The 19,619-nt window shown below is 43.5% G+C and overlaps 1 protein-coding gene across 2 annotated transcripts in view; it reads right to left on the bottom strand.

Annotated features, from left to right (window-relative positions):
• EVC2 (EvC ciliary complex subunit 2) overlaps positions 1–19,619 on the bottom strand; it is a 351,907-nt gene that overhangs the window by 160,714 nt on the left and 171,574 nt on the right. For both annotated transcript variants that reach the window (XM_030191177.1, XM_030191178.1), the window contains exon 9: positions 2,051–2,375. In XM_030191177.1, coding sequence (XP_030047037.1) covers positions 2,051–2,375 — 325 coding nt within the window. The remainder of the gene's footprint in view (positions 1–2,050; positions 2,376–19,619) is intronic.

The following is a 19,619-nucleotide window of genomic DNA, read 5'->3' as shown; positions in this document are numbered from 1 at the left end:
GCGTAAGAGACTGAAGGTTGGGATGCAGAAGAAATCCCTTGTTCTGAATAATGAAGGTCAAAAAACACTCCAATCTCCATGGTTCTTCAGAGGAAAACTCCAGAAGAGGGAACCCGATCTGCCATGGCCAGTAAGATGCAATCAAGATCATGGTCCTGTGGTCTTGCTTGAGTTTCAGCAAAGTCTTCTCCACAAGAGGAATGGGAGGATACACATACTGAAGACATATCCCCATGATGCAGGAGGAAGGCATCCAAAGCTAGTCTGTCGTGAGCCTGCAGTCTGGAACAGAACTGAGGGACTTTGTGATTCAGTTGAGTGGCAAAGAGATCCACCGAGGGAGTGCTCCACACTTGGAAGATCTCGCGGACAATGCCCATGTTGAGAGACCACTCATGTTGTTGAATAACCCTGCTCAGCCTTTCGGTCAGACTGTTGTTTTTGCGTGCCAGATTAAGTGGCCTGCATGAATATGCCGTGTTGGCTCCACATCCAGATGGCTTCCTAACAGAGGGCGTGATCCTGTGCCCTCCTGCTTGTTGGTGTAATACATTGCAACCTGGTTGACTGAATGAGCACAATTTGGTTGGACAGCCGATCTCTGAAAATGTTTTTTTTGTTCAGTTACCTTTTGGTGCATATACAGAGTTAACATTACTAAGAGAAGATCTCCAAGACGCAAAAGATACCATATAAATAGGACAGTGGAGGTACGAAAAAAATGTAATATTTTAAATTTTAAGATTAAAAAAAGAACTTTCAAAGCACGTATTCTGTGACAATGATCATCTTTAATCAAAAATAAGTTGTTGAAAAAAAACCATAACTAAAATTATTTACTAATACATACCAAATGATCGTATTGCCCATAAAATTGGTAGTGAAGGGTAAGGCAAAGTTGTAACATACAGATGAGTAAGCAAGTAGGAAGAATTTGAAAGTAAGGTGACTGATTTGAAGAATGTTGCACATGAGGTCAGAGAGATGGTTTAATATTATTTCAGTTAGACTAGGAGTGGATAAACATGTCCAGCTGCAGTATGTGCAGCCCGAGTTATGTGTGTGAGTGAGACTAACAAGTTAGTTACTTCTCCCATTAAAGGCTTGGTTGAAGAGCCAAGCTTTCACCTGCTTCCTGAAGTAGAGATAGTCTTGTGTTAAGCGGAGCCTTTCACCAATGCATTCCAGAGTGTGGGGGCTACTCCGGAGAAGGTTTGCTTGCGGGTATCAGATCGTGTAAAAAGCATTAGCTTATACATAAATGAAACTGACCTGCATCATTGCCATTTAAAAAAAAAAAAAAAGGTTCCCACCAAAGCACAAAATGATATATATCATAAGTAAACAAAGCGACCAACCTACATTTAAATGTTGTACCAATTCTTTTTGAATGTGATTCCATATCATTAATCTAATCTTTAAAAATGCCACAAGAGGCTTGTTTGAAATTATATCCAGTATGTGAAAGATAGATAAAATGAAAAATGGAAATAAAAATGATCCAGCATTGCCATGTGTGATTCACAGATACCCAGTAATTCTATAAAAGCCGCCACAAATTGTATGTACACATTTGGGCATGCACCCAGTTTGTATGCGCAATTTAACTGAATGAGTCAATTAGTGCTAATCATTGGCTTTTTAACCTGCAATAGTTGCCACTAATTAGATTTGTCATTTATGTGTCTTAAATCTGTGCGTGATCTGAAAAAGGGGGCATGGGCATAATGGGGCATTCCTAAAATTTACGCAGGTAGCTATAGAATAATAGGAATATGCAACTAATGTAGGTGCATACATTTGCACATTTCAGTTGGTGCAAATGGCCACACCTGAAGTTAGGCTCGATTCTCGAGTGCAAGCGCTATTCTATAAACCACACCTAATTTTAAGTGCGGCTTATAGAATAGCACTTTTTTCTGCGCCATATATAGATCTAGCCCATAATGCTAATCAATAGTTCAATTGCTTATTGGAGGAGTATTGTACTTTAAACTCAAAGATACCATAACCACATTACAATTTTTGATTCCTTGTTAAGCAGACTTACCAACTCAGTGGCATTCTTCATCAGATCTGCGGCTTCCTCCTTTTCTGCCATCTCTCTTTGGTACTGTATATCCATTGCTTTCCTAGTCTCCAGATTACATTCAGCTGTTAGAGCTACCATCTTCCTCTCATGCTCTTCTTGTAATTTGTTCTCTGTTCCTTGAAATTGTATCTTAATAGCGTCACACAACCCTTCTACATCATGCACAGAGAAACTGTCACTGAAAGCCATATTTCTTAATAAGATGGGAATCACATCTTTGGAAATGAGCATTCGGCACGCTTCTAGATAAGAATCTGCCTGAGTCAAATGTACAGTCTCCATGCTGAAAAACAAAATTAGGAGACATTCAGAACTTCTGTTTCATAACATTTCTTCAGCAAACAAAATTCTACTGACACAAAGTACAGGTGACAAAGAACAGGCATATAATAAGGCGTATTTTGAAAGCACTTAGACTTACAAAGTTCTACAGTAATCTATGGAACTTTGTAAGTCTAAGTGCTTTGAAAATGAGCCCCAAAGGGTGACAATATATTCAAAGTTCAGTAAGAAACAAAGAGATATGAGGACATTTTATAATATTTCACGTTTTCAATCTAATTTATGTAGGGATCAGACTGACCGAATGGTAGATCTAGTGTTACGGGTGGTTTCCTCCTTTATCTCCCACTGTATATTTCCTTTTGAAAAAAAATGTAAGGCCTTTGTATTTAATTAGTAGCATTCACACATGTAGGTTTTCAGAATGGCTGACATACACATGTAATTGACAATATTTACATTCAAGTTCTGAAATACCATGTTAACATGTGTGACGGCCCTTACATATCTACAGTGGTGGAAATAAGTATTTGATCCCTTGCTGATTTTGTAAGTTTGCCCACTGACAAAGACATGAGCAGCCCATAATTGAAGGGTAGGTTATTGGTAACAGTGAGAGATAGCACATCACAAATTAAATCCGGAAAATCACATTGTGGAAAGTATATGAATTTATTTGCATTCTGCAGAGGGAAATAAGTATTTAATCCCTCTGGCAAACAAGACCTAATACTTGGTGGCAAAACCCTTGTTGGCAAGCACAGCGGTCAGACGTCTTCTGTAGTTGATGATGAGGTTTGCACACATGTCAGGAGGAATTTTGGTCCACTCCTCTTTGCAGATCATCTCTAAATCATTAAGAGTTCTGGGCTGTCGCTTGGCAACTCGCAGCTTCAGCTCCCTCCATAAGTTTTCAATGGGATTAAGGTCTGGTGACTGGCTAGGCCACTCCATGACCCTAATGTGCTTCTTCCTGAGCCACTCCTTTGTTGCCTTGGCTGTATGTTTTGGGTCATTGTCGTGCTGGAAGACCCAGCCACGACCCATTTTTAAGGCCCTGGCGGAGGGAAGGAGGTTGTCACTCAGAATTGTACGGTACATGGCCCCATCCATTCTCCCATTGATGCGGTGAAGTAGTCCTGTGCCCTTAGCAGAGAAACACCCCCAAAACATAACATTTCCACCTCCATGCTTGACAGTGGGGACTGTGTTCTTTGGGTCATAGGCAGCATTTCTCTTCCTCCAAACACGGCGAGTTGAGTTCATGCCAAAGAGCTCAATTTTTGTCTCATCTGACCACAGCACCTTCTCCCAATCACTCTCGGCATCATCCAGGTGTTCACTGGCAAACTTCAGACGGGCCGTCACATGTGCCTTCTGGAGCAGGGGGACCTTGCGGGCACTGCAGGATTGCAATCCGTTATGTCGTAATGTGTTACCAATGGTTTTCGTGGTGACAGTGGTCCCAGCTGCCTTGAGATCATTGACAAGTTCCCCCCTTGTAGTTGTAGGCTGATTTCTAACCTTCCTCATGATCAAGGATACCCCACGAGGTGAGATTTTGCGTGGAGCCCCAGATCTTTGTCGATTGACAGTCATTTTGTACTTCTTCCATTTTCTTACTATGGCACCAACAGTTGTCTCCTTCTCGCCCAGCGTCTTACTGATGGTTTTGTAGCCCATTCCAGCCTTGTGCAGGTGTATGATCTTGTCCCTGACATCCTTAGACAGCTCCTTGCTCTTGGCCATTTTGTAGAGGTTAGAGTCTGACTGATTCACTGAGTCTGTGGACAGGTGTCTTTCATACAGGTGACCATTGCCGACAGCTGTCTGTCATGCAGGTAACGAGTTGATTTGGAGCATCTACCTGGTCTGTAGGGGCCAGATCTCTTACTGGTTGGTGGGGGATCAAATACTTATTTCCCTCTGCAGAATGCAAATAAATTCATATACTTTCCACAATGTGATTTTCCGGATTTAATTTGTGATGTGCTATCTCTCACTGTTACCAATAACCTACCCTTCAATTATGGGCTGCTCATGTCTTTGTCAGTGGGCAAACTTACAAAATCAGCAAGGGATCAAATACTTATTTCCACCACTGTAGGTTGCTAAATTTCCTTTGTTGATTATTTTTCACCTTTATAATTGTATAATGACTGCTCTGCTGCACATGCCTCCACTTATATAGTTTAATGTTCCTAATTGTTCTAGTTAATTTTTGTCATGAATGGCCTACGGGGCGGGGACAGAGAAAGAACCTGCGGGGACGGGGCGGGAATGGAGACAGAACCCATGGGAACGGGGTCAAACTTTGTCCCCATGTCATTCTCTATTCTATATAATACAATATAGCAGAAGGGAAATAAGAAGGGAGTATATGGAACTATAGATTATAGTTTATTAAAATTTGCTATACTGCTAATGCTAACTAGCAGGTCTCAGTGATTTACAATACTTAAAAACAATATTAAAAAGGAAAAGAACTATAATTGTTGATAGGAAAGATACACATTGAGCAGATAAGCAACCTGACAGTAAAAAGACTATGGAGAGAAAAAGATGGGTAAGAAGGGGGTAAGGTCTTTTAATTAGGACCAGAAAGCAGCAGCAACACCAACTGATGAAGAATAAAGCCATTATATCCAGTATAACAAAAGCAAACATCCAGAATAGCATGGATTGATTATAAGAAAGCCTTTGATCGCTCCAGGATAATATGAGGGTTATATAAAAAGTAATGCCTCAACCTTCATAATTCATCAACAGATGGCAGCATCGATGCACTACACACTTTCACTTTTGTTTTTTAAATCTCTTCTTCACCCAGATACTTCTTGTCAACTGAGGTGAAAGAAGAGATTTAAAAAACAAACAGGCTGTTTTGCTATTGTTTGTGAACTGGAAGAATGCAGTGAACATTCGTCAGTGCAATTTAAGCCAATATGCCATGATTTCAGAATGTTGAAGGGGTCCCTCCTATTGAAATTCAATGTCACATGCAGGTTGTATGGTGATGACTGTGTTAACTGTGAACAAATAAAGGCTGATTTCTGTGATTAAAAATGAATTAGTCAATCCGTAACAACATCAGACGAGTCTCATGTGAAAAAGTTGACAAACTTGCAAAGGTCAATTAGAGGATCACTCAAAGGGAAATTTCTAACGCACTTAGCAATTTCCCTTTGAGTGATCCTCACACACTTGGCATGCAATAGAGAATTACAATTGGAGGGAATCCTTCAACAGTCAGAAATGTCACAGCACATTGCTTCAATCACACTGAGTGCTCACTGCATACTTCCATTTCATAAGCAAAAACAATAGCAAACAGTCTCTTCACACAAACACTTCTCTAACTGAGCTGAAGGAAGAGATTTCAAAGAACAAGGAAGAGATTTCAAATAACCTGTGTAGTGCATTAGTGTTGCCATCTGTTGATGAATTATAGAGGTAGAGGCATTACTTCTCGTTTAACCCTTGTTCATTGCCTTGAAATGTAGAAATTAAACCCTGGACCATCAAGTCCATCATGAAAATGTGGCAAAACACCACCATCTGACATACGAAGATGAAACTCATTTCTAACATCGTTATCAGTGAGGACACAGTACAAAATTTTAAAGTTAGTGCACAGAATACCAGTTTTCCCCTATTCATTTGTGCTTTGAACCTTCCTATCAAAAGTTTACAGCTGGCCTAAAAACCTACTTTTTTGAGAAATCATTTGGACAATTATGATAATACACTGCACCAGTTTAATGGGACAGTGGTGGTGTCTTGATTGTGATGCTGAAGACTGCAGAATTATTACTTTGGATGTCTGCTTTGTTCTATCTTGATAGTAATAGTGTTCCTTTCTTTTAAATGTCATAGGTTTTATTTAATTGTAAACTGCATTGATGGATTTTGATATTCAGTATATCAAGTATTAATAAACTTGAAACATGATCAAGATCCAGTACGGAATATTTCAGGGAGACTCTCTGACAACACTCTTGTTTTCAATGGCACTTAATCTACTGGGTACTCTTATTAACTCCTTAGACTGTGTATTTAGCCTTAATTCTAAAGACCTTGACAGTCACTGGCAACATCACTGGCAAATGACCTAGCAGTGACCAGCTCATTTGCATGCAATTTCCTTGATGCATGCCCGTTTCTTACTGATTCGCTAAGGATTCGGTAAGGGAAGGGCTTTAACGATTGTTTTAGTGCATCATCCCCCTCTCTACAGTGAAAAGCTTTTCAGATGAGATTAGGATGACTTTGTGACAATCTTCTTTAGAGGAAAATTAAGCAAGACTGAAAAGATCTCTCTCATTTATATTGACTACGCTAAATTTTACCAATTTACTACTACTTATTTCTTTAGCACTGTACTATATATCATCCAAATCATTGCAATATCCTTGATACCCAAATTAATTGTGATTAAGGTGCTCAGCACAACTCTGCAATCACCCTCTGAGATATTATGGTATTTTCATGAAAGTCACTGCACTGTGAACGCTAATTAGCATACTACCATTCAACTCTAACTGATCACTAAGACAAATTTATAGGACCAGAAAGGTATATATAAATATCTAGGAGGAAGGAACAAGCTATCAGCACAAACTACTAAAAGAAAAGTTCAGCAACAAATATTATAGGAGATTAAAGTCAATAGTGAAAGGTACTTTAACAGAATGGAAGAAGATACAAGCTGTTAATTAGCTACCAAGTCCCATGCTGTCATACAGCTTTGGAACTACAGACTTGCTACTTAAAGATCTTGAAAAACCTGGATGTATGAACAAGGAAACTCTCCATGAGGTAATTTATCAGAATCAGTGTATGCTGAGACTGAACATTCACATTCTAAATGATAAGAAGCCCAATGCAAGTAAACCAAACATTACAGTAAATGAGAAAAACATGAGAACAACATTGATAATGCAGAAGTATCAGTACCAAGTGATTATTCTGTGCATAGTGTGTAGAGGAAGGTCATCATCAAGTACCAAGAGATTCAGAGACCAAGAAAATGTGACAGAAAGATACAGAAAAATTTCCTCATCATTCTGGGTGCCACAAACTTGATTAAAAGCAATTTCCAAGCAAAACATACATACTACATCTTTTGAACTCCAGGAGGAAGCTCTCTTTGCCATGATCCAAGTACTACAGCAAGCATTAATGGTAAATTTGAGAAACTGAGATCATACGCCACATACCCTGGCTTCTGAGTGAGGTCCATCCCTATCATATTCTCCCAGATTCTGTATAGGTTGCCAATTTGGGGTTTGGATACCAGATCCACGCATGAACTAATTAGTCCTTTTGGTGCTAATAATCAATTACTGGAGTTAACAAGCACTTAACATCGGCACACAAACCTTTATGTACTCGCAAAAAACAGAAGCACACCACTTCATCTTAACAACAAAAAACACAAAATAATTAATTGGGCAAAACATTGGCTGCAGTTTTATTAAACAATTAATTAATCAATAATAGGTTTCAGTAACAATTACCCAAATGACCCAAGTCCCATTATCCCCCAACCCTCTCTTCCCTTCCATGCAGTTAGTCGGTATCGACCTAAATGCCTAGTACACAACAATAATTCAACAGATGTATTACAAACAATGGCCTGTGATGCCGCTAGGTCTTGGCTCCTTTTAAGATAACCACAACTGAGGGAATTAGCGTGGCCCGCGGTGTCATTGAGCCACACCCAAAATTTATGGTGGTGATGCACATAAAGTCTCATTCAAATCCCAGACCCAAAGTCCTATTAACAGTCCTGCTACCCAGACACCACCTAGTTGGATCCCACTGTAACCCCACCAAAGTGGTGACAGCCCAAAGCTTGTCAGTGCACTTCTACAATGTGTGCTGCTGCAGGTTTGCCATAACAATCCTGCAACAAGTCCTGAACTGTACTAAGAAAAATGTCCAACCCTACATCATAAATTTGTATGCCACCCAGGCGATAAAGCGCTGGACAATCCTTAGCAAGCAGTTAAAGCCGCACCACCAGACCACCTAATTCATGCCCAAAATGAGCCGCATCTGTGTTCACACACTTGTGCAAGCATTCCATCATTTGAACATTCTTAGCACCTCGCCACACCAACCTCGGGATAATATTGGACCAAACCAAATGAGTTTGAGCAAAATAACATGCAGCTTAAAAAATTAGTCCATTTCACAGCCTGAATCAAGTTTGCACCTTTTACAGCACACAGGTCATTATCTTCCTCCCCCCCCCCCCCCCCCCCCCTCCACCCCACCAATAGACAAAATCTAATAAGGAGAGGAGAATTGCTTCGCTTGCAGCAAAGTAGAGAGCAACTGGTCCCAAGACATGCCCCGTATCCCATCCAGTGGAACCTGATGCCAATGGCTGCCAAACCAAGATTCAGGCCCCACCTGGACTCAACCGTTCTCTTATGAGCCTAAAAAAACATAGGAGTGGAAACACATCCATATACAAATCTTGGGAGGCAATGATCCTGTAAAATTAACAGACAAGAAAACCCAGAAAAAACAGGACAGGACCACATCAATTACCCACATAGCAGTGATATACAGCAGAACACCAGTGGCCTATCCAGTGAATCAGTGCCACTGACCCCCCCCCCCCCCCCCATTCCGCGCAGCAATAGAGGCTGCACTAATTCAAACAAATGAGTCTCAAAACATGATGGTTCTAGCTCAGCCACTCCCACAGCCTACTTCAAAACTGCCCCAAGCTGAAAGCAAGTTAGAGGCATCCCATCAGCATGCACCTACCAATAGAATCCGTTTGGCAGGTGACTAGAAACATACTGTTGTGCACAATGCACTGGACAAGAATCCAAATGAGGCGAAGCCTGCAGACAGACCTATTCCCCATGCAAATTGATCCGTCTTTGAGCGACGAATCCGCAAAGCCAATACCCCAGGATGAAAAAACACATCAGACACCAACAGCCCAGTGTGGCCAGCAGAATGTTTATTAGACACTACCAATTCCCTGCCTTGCAGCCCTGCAAAAAAATGCCACTGGAAATATTGCATAAAACATCATCTCAAAACCAGACATACAGACATGATGCAGCGCACCCAGTAAAAGTACCAAAGTATCATGCAAAATAGGCCAGCGTACCAGATGACCTGAACCCAGCCGCACCCCACATGCATAATCACTAAGTGATTTTCACATTAGAAATGAAGCACTTGGGTAAGAGAAACCATTAAGCTTTGTCAAAAAGCTCAAACTCATGAGGGATTGAACCACAATTTCCAATGACCAACCCTAAGACTTTGCAGAGAGAATAAATTCCACAACAGAACTCTATGCAGCTGGCAAAATACTATCCCTCAAACTCCCGCCCACAAACTGCATAAAATAGGCCCAACCAGCCCAGTCGGATCTCCAAGTATTGTCTACCAACGCTCTTTTCAACAGTGTTGCAAAGACTCCCAAAAACTGTCCCAAAGCTCCACAGGCATCTGTCTCCACTTCATCCGCCAAGGGGGGACCAATGATCGAAAACGGGTCCACAACCTAACAGGCAAAGGTGCCATGTCTAGCAATCCTGTGCACTCCAGGTGAAGCCCACTTTCCAGCCCAACTGCGGCCCTAATTCCCAATTGTCAAACTCTGGAAGGTGGGATGGACTCCTTGTCAGAGACTGTAGCAGTGGGCAAAAAACACACTTGGCCATCACTTCCAAAACCCCAGTGCCCCAAAGGAAACCCCACAGGAATTGAGAGGACGTGCCAGCCACTCCATTATCCACCCCTGGGACATGCCAAGAAGCAACTCTACTATTAAGGGACAAGCTGTCTGCTGATTCACTGCTTCTACCACAGCCAAATTATCTAAATGCAACACACCATTTGCCTATGCGCAAACCTCTCACCCCATACCACTAAAGCCACCAAACTGGTAAGAGCTCCAACAAAGCAATGTTGGCATACCAGCCCTCCTCCCACCACCAAGCCAGCCATGGGTGTGTGCACCAAGTGCCCTCAAAATAGATGCCAAAACCAAGGACCAAGGCCACCCGAGGCATCGGTGTACAAGTGCAAATCCTGCGCTGATACAGGAGGCTACTGCCATACACTCACCCTAATGAACTGCTCCAGAAACACACCAAGTGCGCAAATTCTCCCGCACACCCTGGGGAATCTTGACCAAAAACTGTTTCTTCCTCAACCCAAGGGACAACAACATTAAACACCAGGAAAACACCCTCTTCATGGGAATCACATACACAGCAAAATTAAACCTACCCAGTAAAGACTGAATTTCAGTCAAACTCAGCTTTTCTTCTCAATTACCTCTGAATAGCTTCCAATAGGTTGTGGACCTTCTTGTAAGGCAGCCTCGACTCCAAGAGGAGTGAATCAAGTTCAAAGCAATTAAAAAACAAATTTGTACATGGACCCTGCAATTTGTCCTTTGCCAGCGAGATCCCGCGCAACAAACAAAAAAACTAGAAAATAGTGCCTGACAGTGAGAACTCGATGCTGGGTCCCCATTAAAAATAAATCATCTAAATAATGAACAATAGACACAGAGTCCGAGACCTACTCTACCACCCAATGCACAAAGGAAGATAAAGTCTTAAAGTATATGCAGGACACAGAACACAGGCAAAAAAAGTAACAGAAGAATCCCCCTAACAACAAAACAAACATAAATAAGGGGATAGAACACATGTTGTTTATTATTAGTCACAGTTGATGAATTAATATGAGTAACAGCTGGTGTTGATGAAGCACAGGACTGTATCAAATCATTGTTGCAGTTACATAAAGTGATTTAACTAATAATTAACAACATGTGTTGGAACCACACTGGCCTACTCCTTTCTTTTCGTGTGTTGCAGGAAACAGAATACCCCATCAGCATACATTTGTCAAAATAAAAGAGACCCTCAAAACAAAAACCCAGAAAATAAAAACATTCCGGGTGCACCGGCAACAAACAGAAAGCGGACTCAATATCCTCCTTTGCCATAAGCATTCCGGGGTCCAATTTCCACAGCATATCAACTGCCTGATCAGATGAGGCATAGAGAACTGTGCACAAACTGGGGTCCATAAAATCAAATATTATGAATTAAACAAAACTTCCCTGGCTCCTTCTTAGGCACCAGGCCCAAAGGGAAAACAACTAAATCTACAAAAGGAGGAGCCAAGAAAAGTCCTGCCATACTGCCCAAACTCAATTCTTTCTGAATTTTATTCCGAACAATGAAGAGATGCCAGGCAACTGAAAGTGAATTGTGAAAAAAGGAATGCATAACAGGGGACCCTCAAAAGGAATCACGAACCTCATGGAAAAAGCCTCCCACAAAAGGAACTCCTCAGATCTGTGAGGGTACAATTCAAACCATCGCTCCAAGACTGACAACCTAACAGGCAAAGGTGCCATGTCCAGCAATCCTGTGCATTCCAGGTGAAGCCCACTTTCCAGCCCGACTGCGGCCCTAACTCCCAACTGCCAAACTCCAGAAACCAGGATGGACTCCTTGTCAGAGACTGCAGTGGTGAGCAAAAAACACACTTAGGTGTCACCTCCAAACCTCCACTGCCCCAAAGGTAACCCTGGATCCCCCGCCCCAGAGAACCCACTGGCACTAGCACATCCTCCTGCTGAAACAGACAAAGCTGCTGAAGCCCCTCACAGCACTGGCTTGAAGGGGGTGCGTCATAACTGAAAGCCAAATATGAACATTATAAACACCCCAGGCCTCAGACTTATCCCTCTCCAGACTCGTATGAAAAAGCTCATCATACGTTAACCAAGCCCACCCGCCAAAGGTTCAATAAGACCGCAACACCATAACCTAATAGCGCAACAAACCCAGAGAAAGAGCCGGTTTAGTTGTGCCCAACACAGTAGCATACACATAAAACCCAGGTGGCAATTAAATATATTGCGGGACACCTTCCCTTTCTATGACTTTGACTCCTCCTTCTGGTCCTTTTTCTTATCCCCACTACCTTGCTCCACCTCTAATAAAGAAAAGACATCTACATATTAAACCCAAAGAATTTTTAAAACACAACTTCTGTGATATTTGCACATCCAAAGGTGCAATCTCACAAAGCATGTGACCTTGTCTTGATAACAGCTCCGCCCTCGAGGTCACTAAAGATGCCTCAGGCTGTGAGATTATGATCGGTCTGCCACCACTTCATCATCAGACCAAGAAGATGAAAACGAAAGAGGAATCCCAAGAATTAAAATCCCCCCATATTGCAATAGGGTCACCTACCCCCGCATAGCTCTGCTACTTCTATCTAAATACTTAACTACATGCTGTAGCTGCTTTCAAATTTTCCTCTCTCTTAATCGCCACCCCAGAGACCTCCTTGGCGAAGCGGAACCCACACTTACCCCTCCCTCTCCACTCCCAAGACCCAACAATGAAACCCCATCACCCCAAACAAACTCACCAGCAGCAGCAGGTATACAACTGGAGCTGTGAACCAGGTTCAGGTACTTCAAGATCCCCACTGGAAGGAAGCAGCACAGCTAAAGCTGACACAGCACTGGAAGGTCTCTGGAATGCTGCTGCACAGCTCCTGCATCAGCACCAGGCCTACTGGCCCTCCCCTTCCGAGCACTCACATCAGCATCCCAACCATGACACAAAGACCCCTAAACCCCCTATACAGGCACAGGCCTGCCTGCCTTCTGGAAAACTTTGTAGTCTGCCCCTCTCCTGTCACCACTAGCCATTCCAGCCTTCTGAGATTGTCGCGGCACCATAACAATAAACAAAGACTGAAGCCCACCTACAACCCTAACTCCACCCGTCACCATATCCCGAGAAAACCGAACCCCAAACTTACACCTGCCAACCGCTAACCAGCTCATCCGTGCTCCTAGGCTGTGTGCTTGAAACAGAAGCTGCAACAGACTCCCAATCTTTGCACCTCCCTGAAGGGAGTACTACAGAAGGAAAACACTGGTGAAGCCACCACGGAGTGCCAACGCAACAGGCTGGCAGAGCAGTACCGCCTCAAAGCACCACTGTGCATACCACACAGCAACCTCAAGGTATGCAAAATTTACTGCGACAAGGAAGAAAACACACTAGAATCTCTCACCAACACAAAAGCTCCCTCACACACTCATACTCCCTCCCACACAATGATTCTTGCTTGATCTACCTTCAACACTGAGCACTTAAAACCCCACCCAGTAACCCCAGTAGCCAATCCTATCTCCCATATTCACCTATCCCATCACCTTCCTAATCATCACAAATCCACCTATTGAATCACAATATTACCTTTCTACCTCAGTATCTCATCATTCCCTACCTATTTTCCCCCTTGAGTCAATCCCTCAACTAGGCTCGCGGCAGGCAATCTTAATTGGAAATAATTAGGAGTTATGCATGGATCTGCCCTGTGCCTATTCTATATCATGCACACCTATATTTCTTAGTGTGCAACTATAAAGGAGGCATAGCCATAAGAGGGGTATTGGTGGGTCAGGGGTATTCCCAGAAATTAGGTGCAATATTATAGAGTATCTGCATTTGCATGCTTAACTGTCATCAGTTGGTTGCCCCAAACAATACAAAAAGAATCCCAGAGCCTCCTGTAGAAGCAGGAGTTAGCTAGCAAATATATAAGCTAGCTAGCAAATAAAACATCCTACTAGGTCCTCTCCTTTTTCTACATATTCTTTTGTGTATTAAGTGACTATCAGGCTCATTTTTGAAAGAGAAGGACGCCCATCTTTCAACACAAATCGGAAGATGGGCATCCTTCTCATAGGGTCGCCCAAATCGGCATAATCGAAAGCCGAATTTGGGCATCGCCAACTGTTTTCCGTCACGAGGGTGACCAAAGTTCACGTGGGCATGCCTAACACATGGGCGTCCTCGACCCATAATGGAAAAAAAAGGGCGTCCCTGACGAGCACTTGGACGACTTTACCTGGTCCTGTTTTTCTTATGACCAAGCCACAAAAAGGTGCCAGAACTGACCAGATGACCACCGGAGAGAATTGGGGATCACTTCCCCTTACTCCCCCAGTGGTCACTAAACCCCTCCCACCCTCAATAAACATCTTTAAAAATATTTTGTTGCGAGCCTCTATGCCAGCCTCAAATGTCATACTCAGGTCCATCACAGCAGTATGCAGGTCCCTGGAGCAGTTTTAGTGGGTGCAGTGCACTTCAGGCAGGCAGACCCAGGCCCATCCCCCCTACCTGTTACACTTGTGGTGGTAAATGTGAGCCCTCCAAAACCCACTGTACCCACACCTAGGTGCCCCCTTCACCCGTAAGGGCTATGGTAGTGGTGTACAGTTGTGGGTAGTGGCTTTGGGGGGCTCGGCACACAAAGTAAGAGAGCTATGTACCTGGGATCAATTTATGAAGTCCACTGCAGTAGGGTGCCCGGTTGGTGTCCTGGCATGTCAGGGGGACCAGTGCACTACAAATGCTGGCTCCTCCCACGACCAAAGGGCTTGCATTTGGTCATTTCTGAGATGGGCGTTCTTGGTTTCCATAATCGCTGAAAATCAGAAATGACCAAGTCTAGGGACGACCATCTCTAAGGACGACCTAAATGTCAAGATTTGGGCGTCCCTGACCGTATTATCGAAACGAAAGATGGATGTCCATCTTGTTTTGATAATACGGGTTTCGCCGCCCCTCCACCAGGATGTTTTGCGAGGGCGTCCTCAGCAAAACTTGGGCTTCCCTTTCGATTATGCCCCTCTTTGTATTCCCCGTTTTTTGTTGAGTTATGTTTCAGTAACTCCACAAAAACCGGGGAATACAAAGTCAATTAATACTCAAAAGAATGTGTAGAAAAAGGAGAGGAATAACTCAAACATGCACTGGTCAATCTTCACATAAACCACTTATGCAGGTGGAGAAGTTTATCATTCACTGGGCACTCTTCATTGTGGCAATAACCTTCACACAAAATATACTTTCATTTAAAAAAACAGCTCAGTTTCACACAAGGTAACATACAACAAACAACATGGTAAACTCAGACAACATCACACTGCTCAGAAAGGAAGAACCACCCAAGAAAATACCCAACCTCAACTACAAAAACTATTTGCTCCTGGAACCAACCAAAATGGCATCACTTCAAAGATACTTTCTTGATGTGCTACTGCTCTTGTGGACATCCAGTGCCCTAACCTGGCCCAACACTCCTCAATCACTAATCTCTATCCTACCCTATTCGGGATGCCGCTTACATTGTCCACCAGTTTGACAACCGTGAATACAGAACGTGGAGAGAGATCACCAGAACCCCCAAAATCCCCACCCTTTCTACCAATATACCAAATGGAAAATCCCTAACTGGCACCTAAAAAGCCAGCACACCACCAGACGGCAGCTGATAACCATCACTCTAAACAACTACTATCAACATTCCTATTTACCTATCCCAAATGCATATATAAATGCACGCTCAGCTGTAAACAAGTCAAAACTCATAAGGACTTGGGTGGAAAATCTAGGACTAGTCCTAATCGCAGAGACCTGGATATGCGACAAGGAAGACCCTATAACAAACGACCTTTGTCCTCTGAGATATAAAATCATGCAATTGGCATGGCCCCCCCAGAAAGGAGGCGGCTTAGCGGTAATATACAAATTGTTTCTCAACATAACCATGATTTCCAACCTACTCACACCATCCTTAGAAATACTTGCATTCACTATAAACGAGCCCACTCTCGAGGGCAACCTCTGCTGCATATTCTTTTACAAATCACGAGGCAGCTGGGCCAAATCAAGGGTCAACTTTATCAATTTCATCGGAAACATATGTTCATCCCACTCAAACATCTTACTATTAGGCGATATCAACCTCCACCTGGAAGACCCCAAGACCTCCTATACACAAGAAGTTCTAGTCTACCTGCTACCCTGGGACCTCACCTTATCCTACAACACTCCAACTGTCACGAAATGCCTAGCCACCCGCCTGGGATTACCCCACGGTTACTTTGAGGGTCGATCCCCAGCACAGCTCAGGTCTGCCTGCACCTGCCGCCTGTGCTCTACACTAGCATCTTCCTTCCACTGACTGGGTCCCAACTGCCTCTGGGTGAGTCTCGCGCTCTCAAATTATCCCCTGTGATTTCTAGGTTACTGGGGCCACACTCCCAGTGGTCCCACAGTTCCTATATTTAAATCTTTTTTATTAAGAACAACAACAGTTAAACATGTTATACACTGAGAGATATTCAACCAAGTAACAATATGCTAGTTCAAATCAGCTTGTGAACATTTTCTTTAATTTCCCCCCCCCTCCCTCCCCCCGTCCCCCTCCCATCCACTCGTCCCCCCCCCTTCCCCCCCTTCCCTTCCCTTCCCGCTATGTTCAAGCCAGTTTCAAACAGTGCTACCATCCATAGGGCATTCGTTCAAGACATTGGGATTAAGAACATTCTTCCTCCTGAGGCAGTAGCTTATATGCACGACCTACTGCCCAGGGCTTTGTTTCTCATAGCCCTTCATCTACCATCTCCATCTTTACCACGAATCATACAGCTTTATTGTTCATATCAATATCCTTAGCAGACTAAAGCCATTCCCATATGGTCAAATGTCGGCGGTGCATGTCTCAGCATCGTCCCCCCTCCTCTTCCCTCCCCCCCCCCCCTCTCCCCCCCCCCCCCCCCCCCAGTACTTCTCCCTACTCATCATTCTCTCTTGCTCCACATTCATTCCCATTCATTCCAACTCATTCAATACCTGACTTCTAACTCTGGGCGCTACAACATTCAGGTATGCAGTCCAAATGTTTATGAAATGCTTCCTTCTTTTGGGGGTAAATCGCGCACCTCTGGCTTCCCACAGCATAAGCTCGTGCAATTTATTCCTCCAATACCAATAGGAGGGCGGTATGTCCTTTATCCAATGATTCAATATGCATTTCTTCCCCAGAATGCAAGACTTACTCAGAAATAGCTTCTCTTCTTTTGTACCCCGTGCCCATACTCTTGGCGAGCTAAACATGATTCGTTCAAAAGTGAACTGTATTCTACACTTCAGAACCCTCGACACAAACCGGGCAAGAGCTGTCCAGAAACCCCGAATTCGCTGACACTGCCATAACCCATGTGCCAAAGAAGGCATTGCCGCTCCACACTTCCGGCATCTATCGGCCTCCACTATCCCTGCATGCCATGCTTGCTTGCCAGAGAAGTATGCTCTATGTATTGTTCTAAAATGACATTCTTGCAGTTCAGCACTATGCACTACTCCTGTCATCCCTTTTAGTGCTATGATTACTTTCTCTATAGCAAATGAACTTCCCAGCTCCTGTTCCCATCTCCCCACTACCTCCTTGACATCTTTGGGGGGTTTTAGATCCTTCAGCGCCTTGTGAAACCAGGAGATTGATGTTTGCCCTAATGCATCCCCTTGCAGAAAATCCCTAATCTTCTTCCCAAACTCCAATGTGATCGCAGATCTAGGCAAGCTTCTAAAGTAGTGTTCCAGTTGTAAATAGGCCAATCTCGCCAGTGAGCCGCCTGCGCACCTCCTTTCAAACTCCCCATAGGTCAGCAGCGACCCATCTACTTGAAGAAAACTCTCCAGTAACATCACTCCCTGTCTCTCCATGTCCTTAAAGATTCGGTTTTCCCTGCCCGCCGGGAAATCTACATTCCCCACTATCGGTAACAGCACACTGGCCTCTGGGTCCTGCCCCCAGAGACCCAACAGCATCCTCCAGGCGTATCGCAGAGGTTGTAAAAGCACACTATTTTGGAAAGGAGCTGGTATCTTCACTCTTCTAGTGTGTAATAAGCAATTTAAAGACCATGGTCTAAACAAAGCTTGTTCCCAACCTATGTCAGTGTATGTTGTCGAGTGCAAAACCCAATCTCTTAAATGTCTAGCCATGCATGCCCAGTTATAATCTTTTAAATCAGGCATGCCTAATCCACCTTCACGTTGAGTCCCATACACATATTTCCATTTCATTTTCGATTTTTTCCCCGCCCAGCAAAACCATGCTATGTGCCTCTGCAGAATTTTCAGATCTCTAGCCAGCAGTTTAAGAGGTAAAATCTGCAACATGTACAGCCATTTCGGGAATATGACCATACGATATAGATGAATCCTACCAAGAAAAGATAGCGGTAATGAAACCCAGGTTGCTAGTTGTGTTTTAGTTTCCCCAATTAATCGAGGGACATTACTTTTATATAAATTTGCCGGATCCATCGACAGTTGCACTCCCAAATACTTAAATTCCATGTGCGCCTGTCGAATCTTTGTCCTAGTCCAAATCTCTAGATCTACCCCAGCACTTATTAGGGCTTCTGATTTCTCTAGGTTCAATTTAAAACCCGCAAAATCCCCGTATTCCTCCATGCTTTCCAACAACCGGGTCAATGAGTTCTTCGGCTCGGTTATCAGCGCCAGCAAATCATCTGCAAATGCTGCAGTTTTAAATTCCTGACCCAGGATCCGAACTCCTTTGATCTCTACATTGTTGTTAATTTCCCTCAGTAACGGGTCCAGGGTCAATACAAACAGCAGCGGCGAAAGCGGACATCCCTGCCTAGTGCCCCGCTTTATATCAAACCAGTCGGAGAATAGCCCATTGACACTAATTCTCGCCTTAGGTTCCGTGTATAACGTTTTTACCGCTTTTTCGAAAAATCCTTTTATGCCATAGGCCGATAAGGTCTCAAACAAAAAGCCCCAGTCCACTCTGTCAAAGGCCTTCTCGGCATCAAAGCTTATTAACATGGCTGGCAAACCTTCGTCTCTTACTCTTTCCAGTGCCCCAAGTATTCGTCTCAGATTCCTAACCACTTTTCGACCTTTCACGAATCCCACCTGCGATTCTTCCAGCATTGTCGGCAGAAACCGGGCCAGTCTATTCGCCAGAATCTTAGCTAAAAATTTCGTCTCCGAATTCAACAAAGAGATAGGCCGGTAAGATTCCGGTAAGTGTGCCTGCTTATGTGGCTTCAGTATTACCGTAATATTAGCCTTATTCATATGTTCAGGCATCTGCCCCCTTCTAACCACTTCATTGAATACTTCTGTTAGCTGTCGTCCAATTCCTGGTCTAAGTAATTTATAGAATTCATTACTGAGGCCATCCGGCCCAGGTGTCTTCCCCAGGGAACTCTGCTGCACTACCCAATCTACTTCGTCTTCTGATATTTCTGCATTTAAAATCTCTAGGTCTGCATTTTCCAACTTTGGTATCTCCACACTATCCAGATATGTTGTACTCG

The sequence above is a fragment of the Microcaecilia unicolor genome, chromosome 2 (assembly GCF_901765095.1).
Source record: "Microcaecilia unicolor chromosome 2, aMicUni1.1, whole genome shotgun sequence".
Lineage (NCBI taxonomy): Eukaryota > Metazoa > Chordata > Amphibia > Gymnophiona > Siphonopidae > Microcaecilia > Microcaecilia unicolor.
Note: the sequence above shows the minus strand (reverse complement) of the source record. Positions and strands in the feature narration are given on the sequence as shown.